Raw genomic sequence first — 23,381 nt, 5'->3', positions numbered from 1 at the left:
TCAAAACAAGAGCGCATAGTTTTAAGGTGAGAGGAGAAAGATTTAAATTAGACCTGAGAGGCAACCTTTTCACACAGAGGGTGGGTCGTGTATGTAACCGTCTTCCAGAGGAAGTGGTAGATGCAGGCACAGTTACAACATTTAAAAGACATTTGGACAGGTCCGTGAACGGGAACGGTTTAGAGAGACATGGTCAGAAATCAGACAACACCAGGTTTTAGTCCAACAGGTTTACTTGAAATCACAAACTTTTGGAGCGCTGCTTCTTCATCACACTTCACCTGATAAAGGAGCAGTGCTATGAAAGCTTGTGATTTCGAGTGAACTTGTTGGACTATAACTTGGTGCTGTCTGACTTCTGACCTTGTCCACCCCAATCCAACACCAGCAGCCCCACATCATGGGCCAAATGCAGGCAAGTGGGACTAGTTTAGTTGGGGAAACTTGGTTGACATAGTCAAGTGGATCAAAGGGTCTGTGTGGCACCCCCTGGGTAAAGAGTTGATTCTGAATTCAGTACTGGATTTATTGATGACTATTTTACATTTAAGAAACCCTAGCTTTAGATTCTGCCTCAGGGGTATGTGAAATGGATATCTCAGGTTACAGTACAATAATTGAGCCACATATCTTTAATATCATTTACAGCACTTGCATAGTGCAATTTAACAATAATTTTGAAGCCGGTTGGAGTGTGCAAGTGGAGGTGCCAGTGAGAAAGGGCTAAACTTGGTGTAACGGAGTCTCTAAGGCGATGCTAGTCTTATTCAAACAGAATTTTACATTGCGTGTGATGGTGATTGGGCTAAGTCCAAAGCTACAATCTTACATCTGAAAACAAAGCAGGCCATGCAGAGATAGAGTTGGCTCATGTTTTCACAGTTTCCCGATATACCTATCAAAGTAGATAAAGAATGGCAGACACTAAAAGAACTGGGAAGTTGATTTGCAGAGGTTTCGTCCCCTGTCTAGGTGACATCTTCAGGGATTTGGAGCCTCCTGTGAGGTGCTGCTGTACTGTGTCTTCTGGGATTGATGTGGTTCCATTCTTGCTGCTTCAGGTTGCTGGTTCCAGTTGTTTGTTGTAGTGGCCGGTATATTGGGTCTAGGTCAGTGTGTTTGTTGGTGGCGTCCGTGGACGAGTGCCATGCTTCTAGGAATTCTCTGGCTGTCCTCTGTTTAGCCTGTCCTGTGATCGTAATGTTGTCCCAGTCGAATTCCAGAAGACACAGTACAGCAACGCTTCACAGGAGGCTCCAAAGCCCTAGACAGGGGACAAAACGTCTGCAAATCAACTTCCCAGCTTAGTGAACATACCCATAACCACGGCAACCAGCACCCGAGCTACAAATCTTTACACAAACCTTTAGAACTGAATGAATTAATTCATAATTTGCAAAAATATAGATTCCCTTAAAGGATAAAAACCTCATGGGAAAGTGATCAACTATGATTAACAACAGAAGATAAAGGTATTAGGAAAAACACAGACAGCAAGAGCAGGAATAGTCCATTCAGCCCATCGAGCCTGTTCCACCATTCAATACGATCCTGGCTGATCCTCTATCTCACTCTCCCTCTATCCTGTTATTCTACAGAAATCTAGCTATTTCTTTCTCAAACATATTCAGTGACCTGACGTTCACAGCCTGCTGTGGGAGAGAATTCTACAGGCTCACCACCCTCAGAGTGGAGACATTTCTCCACATCTCAGTCTGAAACAGCCTATCCTGCATCCTGAGAGTGCACCCCCACCACCCCCACCCACCCCACTCCCATCCCAGTCACACAGGGGAAACACCATCGCTGCCTCCAGTCTGTCCAGCCCTGACAGAATTTGATCCGTTTCAATCAGATTCCCTCATTCCTCGAAACTCCAGTGAATACAGGCCCAGGTGACCCAATACGACAAACATGCCATCTCAGGAATCAGCCTGGTGAGGTTTCACTGCACTCTCTCTGTGGTAAGTATATTCTTTCTCAGGAAAGGAGACCAAAACTGCACACAACACTGCAGGTATGGTCTCTCCAAGGGCCCTGTACAGCTGCAGTAAAACATCTCTGCTCCCGTACTCAAACCCTCCTGTAATGTGTGTTCCTGTCTGCCTGCTGCCCCTGCCTGCTCACTGTCAGTGACTGGTGCACACCGACATCAGGTCCCTTCGTACATCAACATTTTCTAATCCATCATCATTTAAATAACGCATTCTTTCTGTTTTTACATACTGAAGTGGATAACGTTACACATTTGTACGTTACAGAACTTTCATAGAATCCCTATAGCAGAAACAGGCCATTCGGCCCGTGAGGTCCATACCAATCCTCCTAAGAGCATTCCACCCAGACACACCCACAACCCTACCACCCTGCATTTCCCATGGCTAACCTAGCCTGCACATTTCTGGACACTATGGGCGTTTATGTGATATCGAAGCCATGTATTTGCCCACTCACTCAACTTGAAGCCACTTCACATTCTCCTCACTTCTCACAGTTTCACCGAGGTTCTGTATTATCAGCAAATTTGGAAATATTACATTTGATTCCCTCAACCAGATTGTTGATCTATAGCTGGGGCACAAGTGCTGCTTCATCCAGTATCTCATCTGTCACCATCTTCAACTCTAAAAATGACCTCTTATTCCTACTCTCTGTATCTGGTTTACTGAACGATTCACAAAGCTACCATCCCCAATCCCATGTGCTTTAACTTTGCACCAAAACCTCTTATGTCAGCCTCTATCAAAAAGCTTTATGAAAATCCAAATACACCCTATCCATTGCTTCTCCCTCATCTACTCTGCTGGAGACATTTTCAAAAAAACTCCAGTGGGTTTGTAATCATGATTTCATAAACCCACGCTGACCTTGTGCAATCCTGTTGGTATTTTCTAAGTATCCTGATACCACATCCTTTACACTCACTCCTCGGTATACACAAACTCGCTACCCACGTGCCCCTGTACTTACCAGGCCAGCCCAAGACTGAATTCTTTTCTTTTTTTTAGGTAAGTCCCAAAGATTCAAATGGTACAGATGGAACTTCTATTATAGAACTCTTTGTTTTTGCATTTTCCACTAGGGGTCTGTAGCCCCCCTTCCGTTGCCCACAGATATCAAGGACTTGGTGTATCATAGACTCCAGTCGATGTTAGACTGACCAGTCTGTATTTCCTGATATTCCACTCTCTTTTTTCAAAACAGTGGGCATGTCACCCTCTAATCCCCTTGGTTTGTTCGAGAATAGGCAGAATTTTAGAAGATGCCAACAGTGTAACCACTATGTCCATGTTCTAGATTACTGACAGTGTGGAAACAGGCCCTTCGGCCCAGCAAGTCCACACCGACGCGCACCCAACCTGACCCATTCCCCTACATTTATCCCTGTACCTAACACTGTGGGCAATTTAGCATGGCCAATTCACCTAATCCGCACATTTTTTTGGACTGTGGGAGGAAACTGGAACACCCCCACGCAGACATGGGGAGAATGTGCAAACATTACACACAGTCAGTCGCCTGAGGCGGGAATTGAACCCGGGTCTCTGGCGCTGTGAGGCAGCAGTACTAACCACTGTGCCACCCATGTCCATGTTCACCACCTTAAGTATCCTGGGATATAGATTATCAGCTCCTGGAGATTTATCAGTTTGCAGTCCCATTAATTTCTCCAGCACTATGTTTTTGGTAATACTAATCTCCTTCATTTCCTCCTTCTCAATAGACCCTTGTTTCTCTTGCACTTCTTGGAAATGCTTTCAATCTCCATCTGTGAAGGTGGAACTAAACTAATTGTTTAATTGCTCCATTATTGATTCTCCCACTTCAGACTTTATGGGACCTACATTTGGCTTCACTAATTATTTTTGACTTACTGAAGCTCTCCCAGTCCCAGTTCGAATAAAGGGAGAAGCCTCAAGGCCTACCAAGAAAAGTAGTCAAGCCTGAGGGTGGGGAAGGTATTTACAATCCAACAAGGGTAGTTGATGAAGAAAGGACACATAGAACTGGTAAGAACCGAGTAAGAAACAAATTGCAAAAGTTTCTACAGCCACACATTAAATAATTGCAAACATAAACGTGGCTCTGTTACAGGCAGAAACAGGAAAAATAATAATACAGGATAAAAAAACACCACAGGCATTCAATTAAATACTTTGCATCAGTCTTAAATTATTTTTTATTTATTCGTGGGATGAGGGTATCACTGGCTGGGCCAGCATTTATTGCCCATGGCTAATTGCCCAGAGGACAGTTAAGAGTCAACCACATTGCTATGGGTCTAGAGTCACATGTAGGCCAGACCAGGTAAGGATGGTAGTTTCCTTCCCTAAAGGAAAACAAGGTGGGATTTTCTGACAATTGACAATGGATTCACAGTCATCATTAGATTCTTAAATACAGATTTTTATTAAATTCAAATTCCACCAACTGCCATGGCAGGATTCAGACCCAGGTCCCCAGGATATTACCTGGGTTTCTGGATTAACAGGCTGTTAAAAAAAACAGTAAGTAGCGTAGAACCAAAGATCTCATGGAAATGTGCAACTTAGATATAACTATTTGTGAGAAATATTATGAGTGAAATTAAAGGAACTGAAAAGGCCCTGCTGTAGATCTGCATCACAGAATTTTAAAAGACGTGGCTCCAGAGAAAGTGGATGCGTTAGTTTTGATCTTTCTGAACTCTCTAGATTCTAGCACATTCCAGGGTTTAGGTTCGCTAAATTAAGTCTAGAAATGAGCCGTTCGTTTTATGATAAGAGATCTGAGCAGTTTAAGCCTTTACTCTCTGGAATTCAGAAGCGTGAGAGGAGATCTAATTGAAGTGCGCAAGATGCTAAAGGAGATTGACAAAGGAGAGGCAGAGAGAATGTTTCTAAAATAAAAGGGTCATAGTTTTAGGATAAGGGATGGCAGATTTAAAACAGAACTGATGAGAACTTACTTCTCTCAAAGGTTAAAAATCACATAACACCAGGTTATAGTCCAACAGGTTTAATTGCAAGCACTAGCTTTCAGAGCGCTGCTCCTTCATCAGGTGTTTGTGGACACAGGATTTATATCAAACGTTTACAGTGCGGTGTAACTGAAATTATATATTGGAAAAGACCTGGATTGTTCGTTAAGTCTCTCATCTTTTAGAACTACCATATTGGTTTCAGTTCTTTCATATGTAAATTTAAAAACTTTTTTTAAAAGTTACATTCTCAAGAGAACTTTAATAATTGGCGTCATGTTGGCCAGATAATGTACTGAAGGTCTCCAAATCATTCTCTCAAAGGGTTATGAATCTGTGAAATTCACTCTCCCACAGTCAGGACATAGAGTAAATATAAGGAGGAGACAGAGAGAATTTTAAACAGTAATGGGTTGTAGGGTTATGGGGAGCAGCAGGAAAGTGAAGTTGAAGCTGAAATAAGATTAGCCACAATTGTATTAAATGGTGCAGCCTCGAGGGACTGAGTGGCCTATACTTGGTTCTTACATTCTGTCGAAGAAACAAATCTAACGTCATCATTTAAAACAGGAGGCAGCGGAAACCAGGAAACTGTTGGCCAATTCTCCAGCATCAATAATGAGGGAAATACTAGAGTCAATTTGTCTAGGACAAGGTAACAGGTCACTTAGAAAATCATAATGTTTTCAGAGGATTTATGTAAGACAAATTGAGTTTTGATTAATCTGTTTGAACTATCGATATTGTAACTAGCAGCATAATTAAACAGTAATCCGTTGTTGTAGAGTATTTTCAAAAAGTATTTGACCAGATGTTGCACAAATGGCGATTACACTGAATCGTGGCTTAGATTAGATTAGATTAGATATCACATTAGAATCCCTACAGTGTGGAAACAGGCCCTTCAGCCTTACAAGTCCAGAGCACTCGAAGGAAACCCACGCAGACACGGGGAGAATGTGCAAACTCCACACAGACAGTCACCCAAGGCTGGAATTGAACCTGGGACGCTGGTGCCACCATGCCACCCTGGTTAATATGCAGAAAACAAAGAGTAGCAATAACTAGGCTGCTTTCCAGATTGGCCAGTTAGCTGCAGGGTGAGAGTCAGGAGAATGGCAACAGTGCAGCCTCCTAGTCTGACTGAGTTAGGTATTTCCCTAGCCTTCCTCATTCAGGGAATGTCACCATAAACCTCTGAAGCAGGTGGTGGGACTTCAACCCAGGCTACCTGGTCCAGAGGGAGGAGCACTACCACTGCACCACAAGAGCCGTTTCTGCCTGAGGTAAACTTGGGGACTACTCCAGAGAGTGAAACGCAATAGCAAAATGGCCAAGGAATATGGATCAGGAAGAAACATCAGCAGCAAATGAGCCAAGGTTCCCTTGGGCAGTATACACAAAGAATGGAACCTGAGTAACGAGATGATTCGAGTCTGTGTCTCAGGTATTTACAATTGATAATCTATATCACTGACCCCCCCCAATGAGGGGGTGGGAGCAATGTATCCAAATCTGGTGACATGAAAAGGTTAGCTGGGAAAGTAGATTGATCAATGGGTACAAACAGCTGAAGTGATCTTGGAGGGGAACTGCAAAGTTATTCACTCAGGACACAGAAGCAAAATATTTTCAAATGGAAAGCAATGTTGATATTCAGAGGGTTCTGAGTGTTCTTGTACATAAATATGCAGGTACAGCAAGATATTAAGAAAGCAAGCATTTCTTGCAAAGAGACAGAAATATAGGAGTGAAACATTAATGCCGCAATTGTACTTGGCCTTGGTGAGACCATACCTGGAGACCATGTACAAACTGAGGCCTATTTACCTGCTGGGATGGAAAGATCCCTTGGCACTGTTTCAAAGAACAGCCTGAAATTTCTCCCTGGTCTTTAAAACAACGTTTAACTCTTAAATCACCAAGAAACAGATTATCTGATCATTGTCATTTTGCTGTTTGTGGGAATATCAACTGGTTGCTACGGTTCCTACATTACAACAGTGACTATACTTCAACAAGAATTTAGTTTGTTACCAAGCATTTGGAACCGTCGTTGCCCATAAGGGAAGGAGAGGCAGAAACCCACAGGAGTATTTAGATGCGCACTTACACTGCCAAGACTTACAAAACTATGATGTGGGGGTGTTGGTGTTGGATTCGGGGTGGACAAGGTCAGAAGTCACATGACACCAGGTTATAGTTCAAAGGTTTTATTTAAAATCACAAGCTTTCGTAGCACCGTGTGAAGTGAAGTCACGCGACATCAGGTTATTTTTCTGATGTGCTTCTCGCTGATACTTTCTACTGCAACCCCTTGCTCTCCTATTACAGACAGTTCACCAACTGAAGGAGCTTGTGATTTCAAATAAACCTGTTAGACTATAACCTGGAGTTACGTGACTTCTGATCTTACAAGACTATCGCCAAACTGGAAAATGGGATTACAACAGTTCACTGATTATTCTTACCAGGGCAGACGTGGTGGGCTGAAGGGCCTTTGTCTGTATTGTAAAACTCTATAACTCTATGACTGAGCACTCTGGAGACTTCTGAAGCTACTGAAAAGTGCTATACAAATGCAAATCGTCCTTATTTCCTGACATAGGGCACACTAGCCTTCTAGGGAGAGTAGCAGAGATTCACCGGACTGACTCTGAGGACAAAGGATGTTCCATGAGGAGAAATTAAGTAGAATGGAGCAGTTACAATCCAAAGAAGGTTTACCAGACTATAATGTGGAATGGGAAATTGTCCTAAGAGGAAAGATTGGACAGGCTTGTATTTGCTGGGGTTTAGAAAGTTAAGAGGATACTTGATTGAAAGAGAGAGAGCTTAAAGGGCCTTGACCAGATGGAGTTAGGTGTTTCATCTTATGGGAGAATCTACAAGTTAGGGTCACTGTTTGAAATTCAGATGTTGCCCATTCAAAACAGCATGTTGGAATGGCACGGTGGCTCAGTGGTTAACACTGCTACCTCACGGTGCCAGGGACCCGCACTCAATCTCACCCTTGGGCGATTGTCTGCGTGGAGTTTGCGTGGGTTTGCGTGGGTTTGCTCTGGTTTCCTCCTGCACTCCAAAGAAGTGCAGTTAGGTGGGCTGGCCATGGGAAATGCAGATTGAGCCTTCCTAACCCCAGTGGGTACAGGCCTGTCCAATCTTTCCTCATAAGGCAATTCCCTGTACTGTTTTGAAGACCAGGGAGAGATTTCAGGCTCTTCTTTGAAACAGTACCATGGGATCTTTCCATCCCAGCAGGGAAACATGGTGAGCTTGGGTAGAATGTTCTCCAGAGGGTCGGTGTGGTTTTGATGGGCTGAGTGGCCTGCTTTCACACTGGAGGGATTCTATGAAACCCGGAGAAAATTTTTCTTTCAGAGAATTGAGTGTGTTTGTAACTCTCTTTTTCAAAAGGTGGAGTTTTTAAATCTTCTTTAAGGCAGAAGGAGTAAGCTGGCAGGAATGGTGGGAGAATGGATGAGAGAATCTGATCAGATCAGTCAATTTCTGATTGAATAATGTAACAGGCTTGAGGGGTTAATCCTCTTACTTCTGTTTGTACATTGCCTGAAATATAGTGACCATTGACATACACAAAATTATTGTGGCAATTGCCAGGATGGATGCTGGGATGGTATCTCCCTTGGATTAGGTGTCCAATCTAGGAGACAGAGCCTTAGAATAATAGGCTGGTTACTTAGGATTCAGATGAGATGGAATTGTTGAGGATCTTTCCAAGTGATCTAACACACAGTCCCGTGGGTGCTCAGTCTCTGAAGATGTTTGATATGGAGATCGATGGATTGTTGGATGGTAAGCGATTCGAGAGATACGTGGATACAGCGGGAAAGTGAAACTGAGGTCAAAAGTCAGTCACAATTTTGTTGAACAGTCAGGCAGGCTTCAATGAGAGTCACTGTAGAATGTCATAGAGCTTTTACAGAACAGAAGGAGGCTCTTTGGCCCATCTCATCTGTGCCAGTCATCAAACCTCCATCTATTCTCACCCCAGTTCCCAGTGTCCGACCCACAGGTAAAACAGAGATAAAGACACTTCAAGCGCAAATGCCAAGGCGAAGGGTAATATTACAGACATTTCTTCACAGCAACCCCTCTCTGTTTGATGTTGTGTAACTTGAATATAGTTGGACAAAGAATGCACAAAGGAATTTCCAAAGGATCGGAAAGGCAGTACAGATCTGATGGGCCAATGGGACTCTTCAGTACTGTATGACACTATGAAAATTCACTTAATTGGGTTATTCCAAACATTTAATGCAAAAGTGTAAAGGAACAGAGTAATCAGAAATATATATTGAGCTGATGTAGAAAATGGATAAACACCTCAAAACAAGAAAGCTGAACGAACTCTTTCCAAAAGAGACAACTCAAAAGAGCAATGAACAGAAGCCGATCTGTAAGATCAGGTACTTACACTGAAAACGCAGAGTGACGCTGTCCTGTCATAACTTAATCCACATCTGAATCTCTCATACAGAAAGAAACTAAATGAATGTGCAGGAAGGCATGTTTTACTGTCACCAAGATAGAGGATTCTGAAGAAGGTTCCAATATTGAGATGACAGAAATCGATCCGTAAAGTACTGGTTGGGAGATGAGTATTTGCCTCGACATGAGAAGAAATCTCTGCCTTTCTAAAAAATGCAATTTATAACTGTTTAGTTTGCTTATTTTCAGTTGATATCCTCAAATATTGCTACGGATTAAACAGCACTCTCCGAATTAGAAAGTCCTGCTTACAAGCCCCACTCCAGCACAACTTGAGTCAAAAATCCAACAAGACACTCCCAGTGCAGTGCTGAGGGAGGGCCGCACTGTCGAAGGGTCAGTGCTGAGGGAGTGCCGCACTGTCGAAGGGTCAGTGCTGAGGGAGTGCCGCACTGTCAAAGGGTCAGTACTGAGGGAGTGCTGCTCTGTCGAAGGGTCAGTACTGAGGGAGTGCCGCACTGTCAGAAGGTCAGTGCTGAGGGAGTGCCACACTGTCAGAGGGTCAGTACTGAGGGAGTGCCACACTGTCAGAGTCAGTACTGAGGGAGAGCCGCACTGTCGGAGGGTCAGTGTTGATGGAGCACATATCAGAAAATGCCATAACACTGTTCAACGAGGAACTGGAATTCTCCCCCTTTGTCTCTCCTGGGGACAATTTTCTAGCCTAATCAACATCACTGAAGCAGTTTCACTTGTTTTCCATCACTTGTTTTGTGACAGAGTGTCACGAAAATCATACAACAATCATTTAAAATCTGTTACTGGAGAAATTTGAAACATGCTTCTTTCATTGGTCCTGGATATCACTGACAAGACCAGCATTTGTCATGTTTCCTGACTTTTCCTGATCTGATTCACTCGACTGTAACCGAAGCAGCTACGACACTGTGAGCCTGGAGTCTCGTAGACAAGATTGATTTGCCTTACGGGCATCAATGAATCAGATGGGTTTTTAATCACAACTCCAGCCACCATTAGACTGGCTTTTAATTCCGGATTTTTACCGAGTTCAAATTGCTGCTATGGTTGGATTTGAAATCATGTCTCCAGAACATTAGCGAGGCTTACTCAACCAGTGATATTGCCACTACATCACCATCACTCAAAGGATGTTTATTTTGGAAAGTCCTAATGAAACAATAAAAACATTGATTTGTTCAGTCTCAAGGTTCTGCCAGGCTGGTTTGACTTAACCACAAGGTTTCCCACTCTCCGCTCTCAGACACTGAGGATCTTTCAGAGCATGTAAGTCACAGTGACTTTTTCAGCAAATTGTGCTGCAGATTGCAAGCTAGGAAGAAAATTCTCACAGTAACAAGAGGGCAAGCTGGTAAGAGTTATATCTAGCACAAAACAGGATCGTTGTGGTTGTTGGAGGTCAGTCATCATAGCTCCAGGACATCTCTGCAAGAGTTCATCAGGGTACTGTCCAAGGCCCAACCACCTTCAGCCACTTCATCAACACTTCCCTCCATCATAAGGTCAGATGGGGGGATATCTGCCGATGATTGCACAATGTTCAACCCCACTCATGACTCCTCCGATACCGAAGACGTCCATGTTCAAATGCAACAAGATCTGTACAGTGACAACGAGAGCAAGTTTGTGACAATACCCCTTGCTCTGGCATTGATTGCCATTCACTTTTGAAATGTCTTTATCTCTGTTTCAGCTGGCAATGGGCCAGTCCTAACAAGAGATGGACTGCTTCACTACCTGTGGTATCGCACATGGTCTGAAACAGAGTTACTGAACCTGAAACATTAACTCTGTTTTCTCTCCACAGATGTTGCCAGATGTGCTGAATTTCTCCGCAAATGTCTGTCTTTCTGCTAGATGTGGACAATATCCAGGCTTAGGCTGACAAGTAGCAACCGACATTCATGCCACACAAATGGCAAGCAATGACCATCTACAATCTAACCACCACCCCTTGACATTCAATTCATCACTGAATCTCCCACTATCAACATCCTGGGGCTTACTATTGACCAGAAACGAAACTGGACTAGCCATATAAATACAGTGACTACAAGAGCAGATTAGAGGCTGGGAATCCTGCAGCGAGTAACTCACCTCCAGACTTCCCAAAGTCTATCCACCAGCTACAAGACATTAGTCAGGATGGAATACTCCCCACTTGCCTGGATGGGTGCAGCACCAAAAACACTCGAGACGTTTCACACCATCCAGGACAAAGCAGCTCCCACTTGATTGGCACCACATCCAAAAACATCCCCTCCCTCCACCACTGACATTCAATAGCAGCAGTGTGTACAAGACGCACTGCAGAAATTCACCAAGCCTCCTTAGACAGCACCTTCCAAACCCATGACCACTTCCATCAATTTAAAATAAAAGTTGTTTTAATCACCAGTGTGACATGGGCATTGTTGGCTAGGCTAACATTTACTGCCTGCTCCTAGTTGCCCTTGAGAAGGTGGGAGTGAGCTGCCTTCTTCAACAGCTCCAGTCCATGTGCTGTGGGTAAACTTACACTGCTGTTACAGAGAAAGTTCAAGGAATTTGACACAGCGACACTGAAGAAATGGCGATATACTTCCAAGTCTGGATGGTGTGTGGTTTGGAGGGGAACTTTCAAGAGGTGGTGTTTCTGCATCTTTGCTCTTGCCCTTCTAAAGGGAAGCAGTCATGGGTTTGGAAGGTGCTGCCTATGGATCTTTAGTGATCATCTGCAACGCATCTTATAGATAGTACTCACTGCTGCTACTGAGGGTCAGTGGTGGAACGAGTGGATGTTTGTGGATGTATGCCAATCAAGCGGGCTGCTTTGTCTTGGATGGTGTTAAGATTCTTGAGTGTTAATGGAGCTGCCCCCATCCAGGGCAAGTGGGGAGTATTCCATCATACTCCTGACCTGTGCCTTGTAGATGGTGGACAGGCTTTGGGGAATCAGGAGGTGAGTTACACATTGCAGGGTAGCAGATACATGGGAACACCACCTCCCTGTGAGTTTCTGTCCTGACCTGGAAATATATCGCTGTTCCTTCACTGTCGCTGGGTCAAAATCCTGGTATGCCCTCCCTAAGGACGCTGAGGCTCAACCCACAGCACATGGACTGCAGCGGGTCAAGAAGGCAGCTCACCCCCACCTTCTCAAGGGGCAACTGGTGATGGACAGTAAATGCTGGTCCAGGCAGTGATGCCCATGCCCCTCAAGTGAATAAAAAAAAGCAGGGTCTCATCTGACAGGCAGTACCTATGACAGAGCTGAAAATGTGTTGCTGGAAAAGCGCAGCAGGTCAGGCAGCATCCAAGGGGCAGGAGAATCAACATTTCGGGCATGAGCCCTTCTTCAGGAATCATTATTCCTGAAGAAGGGTTCATGCCTGAAACATCGATTCTCCTGCTCCTTGGATGCTGCCTGACCTGCTGTGCTTTTCCAGCAACACATTTTCAGCTCTGATCTCCAGCATCTGCAGTCCTCACTTTCTCCTAGTACCTACGACAGTACAGCTTGCTCTCAGTCCTGTACAAGTGTGTCGGTCTAGATTTTTATGCACAAGTCACTGAAGTGGGAACCCATAACCTACTGATTCAGAGAACAATGCTCTATCCACTGCACTCCTGCTGATGGAAGAAGGACAGTTGTTGAGGGGTAGCCCCGAACTCTCAGTACATACTAGCTCAGCATCTAGCCGAGACCCTTCACCGCATGGCTGATCACTGTGTGTATCACTAACATTTACTGGTTACATTTACTCTTAAGTGACAAAGCAGAGCTTCACTAACTGAAAGGAGAAAGATGTTAATGAGTGAGAGACACTTCCATTGGGCCTATCGTGAGGCTATTGGCATTCTGTTCAACATCTTAAACCAGGTGCCAGATGCTGGTTTTAAATCCTCGGTCAACTTATTCCTTTCTTATCTGTGTCGGAAATTCAAAGACTTAGTTAAAATATTCTGCATTTCTTCAGACTTCACCTATTAAGATCCGTCCCGTGTCCTGAACAAACTTTAAACCTTAAGTGAATAATGCAGTTTTCATTAAGTAAAATGTACGATTTATAACAAACTATTTTGGAAGACTATGAAGTGTTCTTGATTACTTGTCTTCGCTGTTCCAATAAACTTTTCGAGGAGCACTGGGATCCCTGCTCTCATGCAGTGAAGAGAAACTGACTAACTCTGTACTCTGGGGCTCTGAACTTTAGCCGACAGCTTCTCCTGCTGCCGAACATCTCTCGTCGATATCTCCTTACCCCGGCTTCCCAGCTGGTTTTGAGGCTATCAACGGGTCTCTTGTTTAAGCTCTTGCTAACATCGTCGTCACCTCCAAACTTGCCCATTCCAACTGCCCTCTAGCTGACTTTTCATCTCTCACACTCTATAATCTTCAGTTCATTCAAAACTCACCTCCCAATGTCCGAACTCAGGCTGGATCACCCATCACCCTTGTGCTCGCTGATCTACATCAGTTCCCAATCTGTCAATGCCTTGACTTTAAAATCCACATCCTTCTTTTCAAGTCCCTCGATGGTCTCACCTGTCGAACCTCTATAATCTCCTCCAATCCCTTGACCTTCTGAGAACCTTGCATTCCAGATTCACGTCCTTGACTTTAATTCCTCCAACACTGGCAAACTAAGGCTCTAAGGACTGGAATCCTTTCCCTAAACTGCAATGTCTTGCAATCTGGTCAAATAATCACATATCCTACTGTCTCCTTATGTGGCTTGTTGTCAAATTCTCACCTGATGATACTCTGGTGGAATGCCTTGGCATGTTCTTCGAAATTAAGGATGCTACTTAAAGGCATGTTGTTAAATCACACTTCCTCAGCAGAATGCTTTGGCTCCTCTAATTTGGAATGATGAGAAATAACAAACGTTGTAAACTGTGATCTTGCTGCTTTCCAAACTTTGACACAAGTCCCAGCACCAATTGTGCTCAATACATGGGACGTGTTAAGGGAGTTGAATGACCAAAGCATGACTTCAAGAGGGATGCATGAAATTGTTCATCACTGAAATTACCCTCGTCAAATGGTCTTGATCCCAAATGCAGGAATGCTGAAGAAGGGACTTGGAGGGCCCTAAAGTACCTGCAAGAGGGGCACATTCCTTTACGAAATTATCCATTGTTTACAAAAACACTCACAGGTTTCTTGCTGCATTAGAGAGACAGCATTCTCTGTCAGAGAGAGACGATTGTTCATAGTTTGAAGGGGCCCCCTCTGCAAACGTAGGGCAAGGGGACGTGTCAGGCCTCCATTAACATGTCAGTTCAGGGCTGGTGGTGTTGTTCTGAACCACAGTGAAGCTGTCAAAACAACTGAGCTCAGCAAACCCCAATAAACACTGCAAGGCACGCAGCAACATTGTCCAAGGCCGCCAGAGTCTGTGGGAGGTGATGATCTAGTTGAATTATATGGAGCAACGGTGGTCCCAGCTCCAATCCCTCTTTGGGGGATTCTTCTGCTTGATTCCTCTTCCTGTCCCTAATCACCACCAGACAATGATGCTGGAAGCCCTGGCCCTACCCATACAGGACTGAACCTGGCCTCCCGAGTCAGGCAGGCTCTCCCTGCGCTGGGGTTGCAATATGGAGCAGCAAAGGATAAGACAGTCAAAACCAGGAACTGCTGGAGAAACTCAGCAGATGCTTCCTGACTTGCTGGATTTATCCAGCACTTTCTGCTTTTTATTTGCTTCAGATCTCCGGTGTCTGCAGTTCTTGTTTTCATTTACAGCACTGGGTAAGATTGCACAGAAACGTTACAGTGCAGCAGCAGCAGGCCATTCAGCCCAACATGTCTGCATCGTCTCTCTCTGAGTATTTTAACTCAGAGTCAATCTCCTGCCTTTGCCCTGTAACCCAGCACACTGTTTCAGTTCGAACAATCATCCCGTGTCTTCTTGAATGCCTCAACTGAACCTGCCACACTCAGAGGCAACACATTTCGAACCCAGCCATTCACTGCGTGAGAAAGGTCCTTCTCACCTTGTGCCTGCGTCCTTTGCAAATTAGTTTAAAATTCTGCTGTCTGGCCTCGAGCTATGCACAAATGGGAACAGATTCTTCCCATCCACCCAGCCCAGACTCACCCACTCTGGAACCATTCTCATTAACCCCCTCTGCACTCTCTCCTATGTATTTACATCCTTCCTATAGTGTGGCACCCTGAACTGAACATAACACTGCAGATCTAACCAGTGCCCTTTATAAGTTCAGCGCAGCCTCCCTGCTCAATGTCCCTATTAATGAAGCTTACTTGTGTGCCTCATTAACAGCTCTCCCTACTTGTCCTCATCCGGGAAAAGAACCAGCGAGGACTGCAGGAAGGACGGGGTACGGAACTGGCGAAGGGAGATGAGAAAAAGCATGGAGAGAGAAAGAATTAAACAGGGGAACAGTCCTCTTGAACTGAGAATTGTTATTCTCAAGAACGTCGCCTTTAGTGAAACTGAGGCAAGGTTAGACATTCAGTCAGCAAAGTTCCATTTGTAATTAATATGATTAAATGAAAGGAAAGGTAACATGCCACTTATGAGTTAAGAACTTGTGTACGTATGAGAGAAAGGTGATTTTGAATGTTTTTGTGGGGATTGAGTATGTCTGTGAGGGGAGCAGCACAAACTGGGAGCCGTGCTCAGAGAGAGAGAGAGAGAGAGAGAGAGAGAGAGAGAGAAAGAGAAAGACCGAGACATTCCATGTGCTTCCCTGATGGGATATCAAGAGTCACCCTGTGGCTGGTTTTAGCATGTGCCTGTGGCATCAGGCATCAGGTTCATTATTTTGATAAGATTCCTTTGAGTTATCTACAGCTTATAGATTTTCATTTCTGCCTCTTTGGAATAGGATGATTATTTTAACTGGCAATTAACACAAAGAGGCAGCTGAACAAGTCAACAAAATGACTGTTTTGGAAATACTTGTGCTTCTTGAATCATAGAATCCCTACAGAATGGAAAGAGGCCATTTAGCCCATCAAGTTTGCACCAACTCTCCAAACAGCAGCCCACCCAAGCCTAACCCCCCACCCTATCCCCGTAGCCCTGCGACTACCGTGGCTAATCCACCCAATCTGCACATCTTTGGAGCCTCAGAACTCTGCACCATGTGCTCTAGGAGCCTTTCCAAACTACCCATTAGTTCTCAGGGAGTGTCATCAGAGATTCTGAATTAAGCAATGAATCAGTCAACCTTCCCACCCAGCAACTTCCCCCCTCTCTCTGGTCTCAAGATCCACATTGTTAGGTTGTCAGTGCACAGCAGTGAGAAAGGAGATGAGTTTTCACCACCAAATCCACACAACACCCCAGCTCCATGGGTTAAAATGGTGCCCTCTCTAACCTTGGGATGGGGCTTTCACAGACCCTCAAATCATCAATGGAAACAGTGGGGGGGGAGATGGGGGGTGGGGAATACATTGCCACAAATGAGCAATGTTGGTGGCATTGTTTCTGTCAGATCAAAGATCCCCAACTCAGAGACTCGCTCGCTTTTTCATTTTGATGCCTTTCCCCCAGCTGATAAATAAGTGGCTGGTGACGACAATTGGAATGATCGAGTTGACAGAAAACCCCAATTCTAGGTTCTCCTCAGGATTTGCCCTGAGGCCAGGCGGCCGGTTTGAGAAGCTTGATTTTGTCGCCAGCACTGCGACCACGGGCAGGATGTCAGAAAAGTTACTTCCACCAACAAAGACAAAAGTTACCTTCAGGATGTCGTCTTTCTTGAAGCTCAGCTCATCCTCTCCAGCTCCGTTGAACTCGTACTTGGCCACAGCCTCCATTCCCTGAGTGGGAGTCCCACTGGTCAGAGATTGACCGGAAAACCTTCAAATGAGAAAACGGGAAGGAATCTCCTGTGACTGAGCAGCTCCGGGAGTGGCATCTGAATGCGTGCAGCAGGAGACGATGGGTTGCCGGGGGGCGGGAAGGCGTTGGTAGGGAAGTGGTCGAGCTGGGGGAGGAGAGACGGTGGGAGGGAGCTGGGTTAGAGGCGCAGAGGACGTGCAGAGACAAGACACAAATTACCTTTTCTCAACAACGTTCAAACTTTGGTTGATGGAAGGTCTTAAACAGGTTTTCCTTTTGCATTTGTAAATGCTCACTCAATAAGTTAGCAGGCAGACGGAGAAGTGTCTAGCACAGCCCAACACCCCTCTTGACTGCAATTCGTCAGATGATAGTTAAAGTTGAAGCCAATTTCTTCTTGCACTCCAGGAAAACCACAACCTGAAATGCTGAAAGCAGAGGGTTAGCCAAAGGGATTCTCACACAGCTCCACTCCCTGCAGACACTCACACAGTAATGCAATTTTCAAAGCAGGACTCACACAGGACTGGCCTGCACGGGGTCAAAATGGGGACTCTCCCCTTGTCAACGTGTGGAATTCCAGTCCGACTGTCAGAATCCGTTGCTCGGAAATCTGCTTATTTTTTGATGGCAGGTTTCTTTTTGCATTCAAAGTTCTGAGTGCAGCTAAGCTGCTTCCTGTGGTGCTCAACACTGATGTGAGGTTTCACTTGTAAAGGAGGCTGTGGGACAGAACTGCACCGACAAAGAATCTATTTCAATAGCAAACTAATTTCTTCACTCAAATAAAAATCACACTTTGAAGGAGAGTGCGGGAAAACTGGGGCTGAAAGGGTTCAATTAAACACGTAGTACATTTCTGGTTCACTAATGCCCTTTAGGGAGGGAAATCTGCCATCCTTACCTGGTCTGATCCACATGTGACTCCAGACCCACTGTGATATAGTTGAATCTTAACTGCCCTCTAAATTGGCCCTAGCATGCCAAGCAAGGGGCAGTTAGGGATAGGGAACAAATGCCTATTTTGTCGGCTACACCCATTTCTCAAGGAAGACTAAGACAAAAAAAAACTACAAGGGCATGTGAACTACACTTAGGTTCAATCCCACTGAGTTTAGAAGAGTGAACAGCAATCTAATTGAAGTATCTAAAATTATAAAAATACTAGGTGGAGGCAAAAAGTTATTTCCCATGTCTGGTGACAAGTCCAGAAATAGGTAATCATTTCAGTATTGAAGCTAATTAGAGCCAGGATGTAGCTGGAAATAGTGTGTGGAATTCAGCTCCACTGTTCCAGAAATTGTCACCAAAGTCTCAGTGAGGCCACCAAAGTCTGACTGACTGTTAGCCACGACAAAATCAATTCACACCAGGTTTCTTCAATGACAGCATTACTAATCCACTGGATAGCGCGCTGCACAGTGAATCCGGCTATTTCCAGAGTCAATACCAGATGGTAACTTTTTTTTAAAAGTACGCACAATTCTCCAATTTACCCAATTTTCACGCACAGGTTTCTGTTATTATTATTAATCAAGTAACCAGATGATAGTTCTAGGTAAACAGATATAAACCATTGGTATATAACCTACTAACTATAACTCCAGTTCCCTTATAAACATACACACACACATTATTGCCATAGAAAAACTAGAAATAAGTTAAGTGTCTTTGCTTCCTCATTCTGATGTTGAGATGATTCTTTCCTTGGCTGATCAGACTCCTTGGTATTTATATGTTCATTCCCTGGAAGTTTCCATTGGTTTGTATGAGACACAGAGCAACTGACTCACTTGGAAAATGTCTCGAATTTATCAATTCAAAAGTCACAGCAATTGATGAAGGAAAAGTAACTGGTTTTCTTCAAGTTTATACCGAGTTTTTTACATTTGAATACTGGTAGCTCTGGGGAGAAGATCTGCACACTTACTTCTCTCTCTCTCTGTAATTTGCATCCAGGTCCTAGCTACTCATTCACCTGAACCAATCACACAGTTGTTACCAAGTGAAAGGTCGCTGTCATTATTAACTGTCACTAGTCTAGAAGTTAAAATCAAGGACTACAGATGCTGGAAACCAGAGTCTAGATTAGAGTGGTGCTGGAAAAGCACAGCAGGTCAGGCAGCATCTGAGGAGCAGGAAAATCAACGTTTCAGGCAAAAGCGCTTCATCAGGAATAGAGGCAGGATGCCTGCAGAGTGAAGAGATAAATGAGAGGGAGTGGGGGTGGGGAGAAAGTGGCACAGAGTACAATAGGTGAGTGGGGGTGGGGATGGAGGTGATAGGTCAGAGAGGAGAGTGGAGTGGATAGGTGGAAAGGAGGATAGGCAGGTAGAACAGGTCGTGGGGACGGTGCTGAGCTGGAAGGTTAGAGCTGGGGTGAGGTGGGGCAAGGGGAAATTAGGAAACTGGTGAAACCCACACTGATGCCATGGGGTTGAAATGTTCTGAGGCAGAAGATGAGGCGTTCTTCCTCCAGGTGTGGGGTAGTGAGGAAGTGGCGGTGGAGGAGGCCCAGGACCTGCATGTCCTCGGCAGAGTGGGAGGGGGAGTTGAAATGTTCGGCCACAGGACGGTGGGGTTGATTGGTGCGGGTGTCCCAGAGATGTTCCTCAAAGCGCTCTGCTAGGAGGTGTCCAGTTTCCCCAATGTAGAGTAGACCACGTTGGGAGCAACGGATACAATCAATGATATTGGTGGACGTGCAGGTAAAACTTTGATGGATGTGGAAAGCTCCTTTGGGGCCTTGGATGGAGGTGAGGGAGGAGGTGTAGGCAACAACTCATCCTCCCATCCTGGCACCCTCCCCTGCCACCACAGGAATTGCAAAACCTGCGCCCACACCTCCTCCCTCACCTCCATCCAAGGCCCTAAAGGAGCCTTCCACATCCATCAAAGTTTTACCTGCACATCCACCAATATCATTGATTTTATCCGTTGTTCCCGAATCGGTCTCCTCTACATTGGGGAGACTGGGCGCCTCCTAGCAGAGCGCTTTAGGGAACATCTCCGGGACACCCACACCAATCAACCCCACCGTCCTGTGGCCCAACATTTCAACTCCCCCTCCCACTCTGCCGAGGACATGCAGGTCCTGGGCCTCCTCCACTGCCACTCCTTCACCACCCCATACCTGGAGGAAGAACGCCTCATCTTCTGCCTCGTAACACTTCAACCCCATGGCATCAGTGTGGATTTCACCAGTTTCCTCATTTCCCCTTCCCCCACCTCACCCCAGATCTAACCTTCCAGCTCAGCACCATCCCCATGACCTGTCCTACCTGCCTATCTTCCTTTCCACGCCACCCTCCTCTCTGACCTATCACCTTCATCCTCACCCTCATTCACCTATTGTACTCTTTGCTACCTTCCCCCACCCTCCTCTCTGACCTATTACCTCCATCCTCACCCCCATTCACCTAATGTACTCTATGCTACTTTCTCCCCATCCCCACCCTCCTCTCATTTAACTCTATACTCTGCAGACACCCTGCCTCTATTCCTGATGAAAGGCTTTTGCCTGAAACGTCGATTTTCCTGCTCCTTGGATGCTGACTGACCTGCTGTGCTTTTCCAGCACCACTCTAATCTAGACTCTGTCACTAGTCTACAGACCAATCAACATCTTGTTGCTAACAAGAGCTGCATCAGTACATACCCTTGGTTCCAGATAGTCTGCAGTCTGAACTTTAATTATTGGGGGTTTACAATGCCTGCCACGGGGATCAGGTTTAAACTAACTTTTAAAACAGTTTATTTTATAATTTCAATAGTCCATTGCCATGGTTCACTCAATTGCAACAACTCATCTGAGGGGTCTCATGATTATCCAGCTGAGGTGTGTGAAAGTTCACAGAAAAGACCAGGTAAGAGAGAGAGAGAGAAAAAGGGTAGCAACTCAGCAACCACTCAATGAAGGCTCTAGAGAATAACTCCTTTCCCCATCATTTCAAGCAGTGAAAGATGTGTGACTTGGAGATCTAAAGAAAGAACTGTAATCCAGAGGAAGTAAGGATTAGAAAATGGTTTAAAGAGCTGTGTTTGTTCTCTGCAGGACAGAAAGATAATTATAGATTTTTAGCAATAAACGTGATTATAGGGTCTGTCAGCATCAAAGGCCTGTATAATTTGCCTTGGTACTGTTTACCTATCATTACTGCAATACCTCACTGATGGAGCTGAGTGCGCAGAAAGTCAGCTTCCTCTCTGAAGACTGAAAACAAGAACGAGAAAAGTGCAGACAGAAATATGTTCTACCTGATTAGAAACTAGTAAATTGATCTCTAGATTGGGAAGCAGGAAAATGTGCATTTCCATAGCTCCTGTCCCAACCTCAGTACATCACAAAGTGCTTTAAGGTCATCAAGAGTTTTTTGAAGGTGCTCAGCAAGATCACACAAATAGCAGTCTGTTTTAGTTGAAAGATAAATATTATCCTCAGGGCACTGGGGAAGATCTTAGAATTAGATTTAATGTCATGTGTACTCAAATACAGAAGTACAGGAGCACAGTGAAAAGTTTACAATGTCTGACCCACATGGTGCCACATTAGGTACACAGTACCTCGGAACAGAGTTTAGTTATAAAATAGAGAAATAAAGGGAAAAAGAAAAACAAAGTTACATTACTTACAGTTGTTCATTGTATAAGTTAGAAAAAATGAGAATAAAGTTAAAAAAATAAGCATTACAGTCTTTCTATAAAAGTCGGCAGTACCTCAGCACAGAGGGCTTCTGCACATGGTCTGACCAGGCTCACAAACTGCTGATCACGACCAGTCCAACAACCGTCTCCACACCACTCCGGTCTTCCAGCCCGCTGGCCATTCCCGCTCTGCTCCGGGCCTCCAGCCCACTCTGATCCAGTTCTCAGGAGCTCCAATAATGTCACCACTATTCCAATGTAAGTCTTTTTTAAAAGAACACTACAAAGAAAACTTAATAAAAGAGAGAAGAAGAATGGGAAAAGAAAGAAAAAAATAAATGGGATGCACAAGCACCAGGCTGAGGAGTCCGGACACTGCCTCCTCCATCGCTGTCATCTTGGTGACCTCATTATTCAATAGTGCCATGGGATGTTTGATATCCACCTGGGAACGCAGGCAGGATCCTGGATCTGACATCTCTGATGGGGGTGAAATCTAGATTTGGGCACTACATCCTCTATCTTTTAGGGAACAAGGTAAACCTGCAATGACAAAAGAATGTGCTCAACAAACTCAGCAGATCTGGCAGCATCTGTGGAGAGAGAAGCAAAGTTAACATTTCAAGTCTGATATGAGTCATCTTCAGAACTGGCAAACATGCTACCTCCTGAGTCCCAGCTGAAGACTGACGACTCCAAAAGTGTTTCACAGCCAACCATACAATATTAAAATGTTGTCATAGAGTCAAAGAGCTGTACAGCACAGAAACAGTTCCTTTGGTCCAACTTGTCCATGCTGACCAGATATCCTAAATAAATCTAGTCCCACTAGCCAGCATTTGGTCTAATCCCCCTAAACCCTTCCTATTCACATACCCATCCAGATGCCATTTAAATGTTGTAATTTTATGTAAGCATTTTAAACAAACATTAAACGTCCTACAAACCTTCATGGCTCCAATGGAATGAGCCCAATATCTACTTCAGCAGGTTCAAAAGGGTGAAAGGCCTACTCCTGCTCCTAGTTCAAATGTTCTACATTGAAACATAGAAAAATACAGCGCAGTACAGGCCCTTTGGCCCTCGATGTTGCACCGACCCAAGCCTACCTAACCTACACTAGCCCACTATCCTCCATAAGCCTATCCAATGCCCGTTTAAATGCCCATAAAGAGGGAGAGTCCACCACTGCTACTGGCAGGGCATTCCATGAACCCACGACTCGCTGAGTAAAGAATCTACCCCTAACATCTGTCCTATACCTACCTCTCCTTAATTTAAAGCTATGCCCCCTCGTAATAGCTGACTCCATACGTGGAAAAAGGTTCTCATTGTCAACCCTATCTAAACCCGTAATCATTTTGTACACCTCTATCAAGTCACTCCTAAACCTTCTTTTCTCCAATGAAAACAGCCCCAAGTGCCTCAGCCTTTCCTCATACGATCTTCCTACCATACCAGGCAACATCCTGGTAAACCTC

General features: G+C 44.7%; 1 protein-coding gene across 1 annotated transcript in view; it reads right to left on the bottom strand.

The window, feature by feature from the left end:
* grap2a (GRB2 related adaptor protein 2a) overlaps positions 1-17,675 on the bottom strand; it is a 53,300-nt gene extending 35,625 nt beyond the window's left edge. The window contains exons 1-2 of the mRNA XM_060849284.1: positions 17,476-17,675; positions 17,154-17,274 (exon numbers count right to left, since the gene is read on the bottom strand). Coding sequence (XP_060705267.1) covers positions 17,154-17,231 — 78 coding nt within the window. The 5' untranslated portion in view covers positions 17,232-17,274; positions 17,476-17,675. The remainder of the gene's footprint in view (positions 1-17,153; positions 17,275-17,475) is intronic.
* Positions 17,676-23,381: the final 5,706 nt, after the last annotated feature.

Source organism: Hemiscyllium ocellatum, chromosome 33 (genome assembly GCF_020745735.1).
Source record: "Hemiscyllium ocellatum isolate sHemOce1 chromosome 33, sHemOce1.pat.X.cur, whole genome shotgun sequence".
In the NCBI taxonomy this organism is placed as follows: Eukaryota; Metazoa; Chordata; class Chondrichthyes; order Orectolobiformes; family Hemiscylliidae; genus Hemiscyllium; species Hemiscyllium ocellatum.
The sequence above is the reverse complement of the archived record's forward strand: the minus strand, read 5'-3'. Positions and strand labels throughout refer to the sequence as shown.